This window comes from Geotrypetes seraphini, chromosome 7 (genome assembly GCF_902459505.1).
Source record: "Geotrypetes seraphini chromosome 7, aGeoSer1.1, whole genome shotgun sequence".
NCBI classification, from domain to species: Eukaryota; Metazoa; Chordata; class Amphibia; order Gymnophiona; family Dermophiidae; genus Geotrypetes; species Geotrypetes seraphini.
The window spans coordinates 1648661-1656486 of record NC_047090.1 but is presented as its reverse complement, the minus strand read 5'-3'; the positions used below and the strand labels follow the sequence as shown (position 1 = coordinate 1656486).

The 7826-nt window shown below is 42.7% G+C and overlaps 1 protein-coding gene across 1 annotated transcript in view; it reads left to right on the top strand.

Moving 5' to 3' along the window:
* The first annotated feature begins 7313 nt into the window (after positions 1 to 7313).
* Positions 7314 to 7826, top strand: part of NR1H4 (nuclear receptor subfamily 1 group H member 4) — a 68056-nt gene continuing 67543 nt past the window's right edge. Inside the window, exon 1 of the mRNA XM_033953038.1 lies at positions 7314 to 7535. Within this exon, the coding sequence (XP_033808929.1) occupies positions 7505 to 7535 (31 nt within the window). The 5' untranslated portion in view covers positions 7314 to 7504. The remainder of the gene's footprint in view (positions 7536 to 7826) is intronic.

The window sequence follows — 7826 nt, the reverse complement described above, 5'->3', positions numbered from 1 at the left end:
GCACAAAATATTACATCGCAGCGCACACGTTTCTCGTCACAGCGCACGATCGGAAGAGGCGTACGGCAGATGGCAGGGCGGCGAGAGGAGAATCGGGCGAGTTGGCTCATAACTTGCTGGCGCCCGATATTTTTGGCTCACGGTGAAAAAAGTTTGCTCACAACACCCGCCCGCTTAGAGGGAACACTGCCCATGTTAATGCTTTTCTCCAAAATATCTCGCCAAAAAGACCTTGAAGCCTTTGGACATGCTTAGGTGTCTTCTGGTCCTCTCCCCTCTGAAATAAGATATTGCATCAGAGAGGGCATGACCAAAAGATGCAAAGTGCTCCAGGGACCTATAATGCTATTTTCAGCCTCAGGACCCTGACAGACAGACAGAGTTGAGAAGCAAGATATTAGGTTGGGAAATAGAAGGAGTGACTGGGTGACATGGGGAACATGGATGAGGTAGAAGGGGTGATAGAGAGACATGCTGGACTTGAGGGAGGTAGAAGAGGTGATCAAGGCATTGCTGGAAATGGGATACAGTAGATGGAAGGAGTCATAAGGAGAGATGCTGAACATGGGGAAAGTGAAAGGCCTAGTTGGGAGATATAGTGAACATGGGGGAGGTGACAGGGGAGATTGAAGGAAATACTGGACATGGGGAAGGTGGAAGAGGAAGATGGAAAAGAAGATTGGGGAAGATGCTGGACACAGGGAAGGCATAAAGGAAGATTGCAGTGATGCTGGGAAGAGGCAGGAAGGGGTAAAGTGGGATTTTCTAGACATGGGGAAAGGAAACAGGAGAGGGGAAGGGAAGAGAGGGGGATGTCTGATATGGATGAAAGGGGAAAGAAAGAGAGGGGGATGTCTGATATGGATGAAAGGGGAAGGAAAGAGAGGGAAATATCTGACATGGATAGGAAGGGAAGGTAAGAGAGAGATATGGATAAAGGGGATGAGGAGAGAGGAAAAATGTGGAAATAGGTGGAGAAGAAATGGAAAACCTTGTGAGACTGTTCTGGGAGGTCAAGGCCACATTTTCCTTGGAGCAAATGGCTTCAAATGCTATTCTATAAACCACATCTGACTTTAGGCATGACTTATAGAATAGCACTTTAATTGGTGCTGATTTTGTGGGCACCGTATATAGAATTTAGTCCTTAATATGCAGCAAGTGTGAAATCTTGCCAAAATGGCGACCTTTATTTGTAAAGAACATGCACCGAAAACAAATTCATAAATAATGCATCCAAAATTGTTTTAGTCAGTAAATGAAAAAGTAAATTTTGCTCATGATATCTCCTAGATCAGGGGTGTCCAACCTTTTGGTTTCCCTGGGCCACATTGGCCGAAAAAAATATTTCTGGGGCCGCACAAACGTGCAAATGCTGCAGCAAGACAGAGGAGGGAGCCGGCAAGACGGTACACACCTGGGGGCAGCAGAGGAAAACACTGCATCACCCTCGACCGGGGCCGCACAAAATACTTTATGGGGCCGCATGCGGCCCTCGGGCCACAGGTTCCGATGTTATTAAGTCTTTACTATCATTCTGTTATTAAGTCTCTATCCTCAAACTGTATTCTCTATTGTCATGTACCATCCTGGAAATGTCCAGTTCTCTTCTTATGTAATCCGCTTTGAACCGCAAGGTACAAGCGGAATAAAAATCACTAATGTAATGTAATGTAATGTAATGTAATCATTTTAAATGATGGCACCTCTCTAATATTAACTTGAATTGTAGATATCATGGATATTGACCCCCTTTTATAATGCCATGGAAGAGGTTTTTAGCGCAGGCCGGCATGCTGAATGCTCTGCGCTGTTCCTGACGCTCATAAAGTTCCTATGAGTGTTGGGAGCAGCGCAGCGTACTGGCCTGCACTAAAAAAACGCTTCCGCAGTTTTGTAAAATTGAAGGGGGGGGGGAGAAGATAGTGAGCGTACAGTTAAATATTGTTGCAACTTTGTTATAATTCAGCTTTACTTAGCTCTTTTACAATTTATGCAAAGTAAAGAATGTGTTTTATTTCTCTTTCTCTTCTATACCTTCCCTAGCTTTAAGCTACAATTACATATGGCTGCATTTCCTGCACAGCAAGCCTAGATGGAACCTGAAATGAATCTGTTGGGGAATTCCCACCTGGCATCCCCTGAAGGATATCCTCTATCAGAAGCCACTCAGTTATTTGGTAAGCTTTACAAATCAAGTCAAAACGCAATACTGTATAGAAATTACTAGTGAAAAGCTAAAAATCCAAGCTCTTCTCAGTACTTGTCATTGGCTTATATGCCCAGAAGGTTGAACTGTTTATTTTAGACTAGAGAATGACATGGGGACAAATTTTTCCCTGTCCCCACAAGAACTCAATTTCCCGGTCCCGTCCCCATGAGTTTTGATGCTGTCTCTGTCCCTGCCCCATTCCTGTAAGCTCTGCCTTAACTGCACAAACCTCAAACACTTATGATTATAAAGTGTTTGAGGCTTGTGCAGATGAGGACGGAGCTTAGGCATTGGTGGAATGAGGCATTATGACATCACAATCTGAGCTCTAGAATGTTGCTACTTATGATTTTAAAGGGTTTGAGGCTTCTGCAGATGAGGACGGAGCTCAGGCATTGGTGGAATGAGGCATTATGACATCACAATCTGAGCTTTAGAATGTTGCTACTTATGATTTTAAAGTATTTGAGGCTTCTGCAGATGAGGATGGAGCTTAGGCATTGGTGGAATGAGGCATTATGACATCACAATCTGAGCTCTAGAATGTTGCTACTTATGATTTTAAAGTGTTTGAGGCTTGTGCAGATGAGGACGGAGCTTAGGCATTGGTGGAATGAGGCATTATGACATCACAATCTGAGCTCTAGAATGTTGCTACTTATGATTTTAAAGGGTTTGAGGCTTCTGCAGATGAGGACGGAGCTCAGGCATTGGTGGAATGAGGCATTATGACATCACAATCTGAGCTCTAGAATGTTGCTACTTATGATTTTAAAGTATTTGAGGCTTCTGCAGATGAGGATGGAGCTTAGGCATTGGTGGAATGAGGCATTATGACATCACAATCTGAGCTCTAGAATGTTGCTACTTATGATTTTAAAGTGTTTGAGGCTTGTGCAGATGAGGATGGAGCTTAGGCATTGGTGGAATGAGGCATTATGACATCACAATCTCAGCTCTAGAATGTTGCTACTTATGATTTGAAAGGGTTTGAGGCTTGCGCAGATGAGGACGGAGCTTAGGGATTGGTGGAATGAGGCATTATGACATCACAATCTGAGCTCTAGAATGTTGCTACTTATGATTTGAAAGGGTTTGAGGCTTGTGCAGATGAGGATGGAGCTTGCAGGAATGGGACAGGGACAGGAAAAGAACTCTCTGGGATGGAATAGGAAAATGAGTTCCCATGGGGACGGGGAAAAATTTGTCCCCATGTCATTCTCTATTCTAGACATAATTTTAGTCAACCTTAACAACAACCTCTCCTTTTACTAAACTGCGATAGCGTTTTTTGCTGTGTGCCACTGCTGATGCTCATAGGAACTCTGGGGTACTTTTACTGCGGTGCGCTAACCGATTTAGCGCGTGCTAAAGATTAGCATATGTTAAATGCTAAGGCGACCTTTATATTCTATGTGCTAATTCGGTTCACATGCCTTAGTAAAAGGACCCCTCTGTGAGCATCGGGAGCAGCGTGGTGCCCTGCGCTAAAAACCGCTATCGCAGTTTAATAAAAAGGGGGGTGGGGGTGTAAGTCTTTTACTTTGAATAAAGCAGTTTGGTTTCTACATGAATCCACCAGGCCAATCGGTTTTTCAAGCTAGCCCTAATGAATATGCATGAGCGAGATTTGCATAAAATGGAAGTGACAGGCATGCAAATCTGCTCCATGCATATTCATTAGGGCTATCCTGAAAACCCGATTGGCCTGGTGGTCCTCCAGGGCAGGGTTGGGAACCACTGCATTAGGATACGTTAAAAATAGTAATCAATAAACAAAGCAATTTGTTTTGACAAGGCATTGGTCCGGTGGAGAAAAAATATTACCTGCAAGTTTAACTTTGTCATTTTTATGCTTCCCACTTCTTCACATGCTTCGGCATTCATTGCTGAAATGACCTTTAGCAGCTACAGCATGCCTGGTCTGAAATGTCATGAAGGATTACAACGACGCTATGCAGCACTTTGTTGGATCATATTCACTTTGGGATGATAGATATTTCGAGTGGCTCCCACCAGGGAAGATCAGGCTAAGCAGCTCTATGTTGCCGAAAAGGGAGTTCAGAAGATAGAACGGGTGCCCTAGGCAAACCTTCAGCCTTATACTCCCCCTTCAATTCATTTTCAGATTTGATTTGATTTATGAGCATAAAAAGCATTAAAGCGCTTTACAATAAAAGAACCCCCCATATACAATACAATAAATAATATACAATAAATTAATAATACAATATACTAAAAAAAATGACTTATACCTGTCAAGTTCCTCCCAAATTTCCAAGTTTATTAAAATTTGTTATAAAATTCATATAAAATTGATATAAAATTGGGAAATATAATTAATACTTTAGACCAGTGTTCTTCAAACTTTTGACACCTATGGACCGGCGGATATAAAATAATTATTTTGCGGACCGGCAGTTGAAGAACACTGGGCTAAGTCATGCCCATCTCCACCCAATCTCCGCCCCAAACCCCACCCCCATAATAGTACTAATTGTAACACCATTTTTTCCATATATACACACACACAATATAATCGTATTAACAACACATAATGGTTAACCACAAAATTAAAATACACAAAGCACACAGTATGCTTTTCAACATTCATTCCTACCAGAAAACAGATAACCCCATGCAAATGCAGGACAAAAAACTAAGGGCTCCTTTTACGAAGGTGCGCTAGCGTTTTTAGCGCATGCACTGGATTAGCGCGAGCTATAGTGCGCGCTCGCCAAAAATCTACCGCCTGCTCAAAAGGAGGCGGTAGCGGCTAGCGCGCGGGGCAATTTAGCGCGCGCTATTCTGTGTGTTAAGGCCCTAGCGCACCTTCGTAAAAGGAGCTCTAAAAGTACTAATATTTACAAACAAACCCTAAGATGCAAGACTCTGCATACAGTACAACCCCAGAGGAAAAGAAACAAATGCATTTCTTCCTGAACAGACAGCAGATGTAAATCAATCACTAAATAAAAAAATAAAAGCATTCCTCCTACCGTTGTTGTCTCTCTCCCTCCATGCTGTGCCATTTCCTTTTGGCCTGCCCCCCTGGTGTCATCTTCGGCCGGTCCACGGTGCGATCAACGCGGTGTCCTTGGGCTGGCTCCCTCTTCCTGAGTGCTGCAGTGCACAAAGCTGTGGGCAGCGGCTCCTCACGCGCACCCCATGCCTCATCTGGAAGCCTTCCCTCTGACGTTGCAGGGTTTTTAATGATGTGGTAAATTACCACTCCATTTAACCAATTAAAAAAAATTAACTTTCTCATGGATTTTTTTTTTTTTTTGAAAAGCTTTATTGTAGATATAAACAAAAGCAACAGAATAAAGAACCACAAGAGCAAACCATGGCATAAATGGCAGCCCAAGCTGCCCACCAGATAATCAAGAATCACAGCAAAATATAACAAAGTGAGAAAAGAAAGGTAAACTGGTAACATTACATAACCCACAGACAACCCCCCCTCCCTCCCCAACCCAGAAACCAGCTAACAATGCTGTAGGCGAAAGCTTCTCCAAATATGGCCATAGGCATGGCCCTTGCCATGCTGCAAAGCAATAAACAGGTACGTATGTTGCCAGCGCTGCAGCCGCAGCACCACCATAGACCAAGTGGGTGGAACAGGTCGATTCCAACGAGCCACTAGCTCAAGACATGCAGCCACAAAGGCCAACTTGCAAAAACTAGACTCCCCGTGCTCCAAAGGTAATTCATGCCAACCTAATAAGGTGTGTCACCAAGAGACAGATATTTGCGTATGTAAAATTCCGAAAAACCCCTGGAATCCGAAAACAGTCGGAGCCTTGGACAATGCCACCACATATGCAAATAGGTGCCCTCTTCCCACAACATCTTCAACAAGACCGCCCCCTCCCTGACCCATCTTTGCCAATAAGGCAGGGGTATAATACCACTGAAGGAGTACCTTAAAGCCATTTTCCATAATCAAAGAAGCAATACCTGAAGAGGACACCACCCGTCAAATAAGGCCCCACTGCTCAGCTGTTGAACTGTTGTGGATCCATATATAGTCCTTGCTTGTAACAAATTGTGTGTCCTTTTTCTTGGACTACAGTTGATTGCTCTCTGATCATATGGGCTGTTTTTGCAGCTTGAGGACTATAAGAGTGTAGGACCCTGGCTTCATTATTGTAGGAACATATTGATGTCTTGTATCCTGTCCTTGAGGGAAGTCAGGAAGAGATTGCAGAGAGGGAGGTGGGTGGGAGGGGGGGGGGCGGGGTGATAGGGTTTTGCAAATGTGAAACAGGTTGATGACTAGAGTTTTATTCAACGCAACATGACAGGATGTTGTAGTTGGCTATATTATCTATTGGATGCCATTGTTGTTGTATTGTTGAATCTGTTATCATGAATAAAATTGTTTGAACATAAACTAAACATGGCACTAGTGAAGAAATGTGAACTGAACTGAATATCTCATTTTAGTATAAGGATGTGGGACTTGATATACTGCCTTTCTGTGGTTACAATCAATGTTTTATACAGGTACTTGTTTTGTATCTGGGGCAATGGAGGGTCACAAGGAACCATGGTGGGAATTGAACCCAGTTCCCCAGGCTGCTGCACTAATTAGTCTACTCCTCCACTCCATCCTCCCAAAATGCTTAAGGTGGGATCCATAAAAACATTCATAATACAACACATCTTCCTCCTTTAGCTTATTTTAAATAACTTTCATGAAGTTTTTCTCTTGAAAACATCTTCCAACAAAATGCTGAGGAGAAAATCAAAGTGAAAGAGATACGACTTGAAATTTGGGCCTTGCAATAAAATCTAGCACCATAAACCCAAATGAAGTAAGTTTAACGAGATATACTCTACTTTCCTGAAATGATTAACAGAACTGTGGCAATATTTAACATACAATTTACATGACAGAAGTGTGTTAATAGCTTTCAAAGAATGGGGTGGACCAAGAACACGAACGTGGGTGTAAGAAGCGGAGTTATTCTGGACAGAACACAGTTTCTCAGGGACAAGGTATGTATGTTAAAAGCCACAAAGATCATATCTCCTTAAGCATTTACAATTGACTGTAGTGTAAGGAAGTTAATCAGTAAGCTCCTTATAACCTCTCCTCCAAGTCACACCTTTGCCAGCTAGTCTCAAGGGAAGCATACATTTTCAGCTCCCGTGAACGCAGCAACAAGATGGTAAACTTCCAGCCAGGAAAGCTAACTGACAAACCCCAAAGGAAGATATAGACTGCTGGACAATACTTCAGTTGACCAAAAAGGTCTTCAGGAAACAGCATCTGTTGGCTTCAATATGGAAAGATCTAGCATGAAGGCCACTAAAGGTAGGATGTAGTTCAAAAGGACGAGAGGCCTGGGTTCAATTGATTAACATTTTCATGGAATTCTTATCTATGGCATTTTCTAGCTCTTGCACTTTACCTCAAAGTGGATCCGTCTGTTCATCTAATTGGAGGCAATTACACCAGAATTTTGTAATGTCTCCGGTAAAAAAACAAATAAAAACCTCCAGTGCTTCAACTCTTCTGAAGCTTAGGCTGACAAATATTTCATATGCTTATATTTTTCTGCTGGATACTAACGCCCGGCAAATATATTGGATAAAGTAATATCCT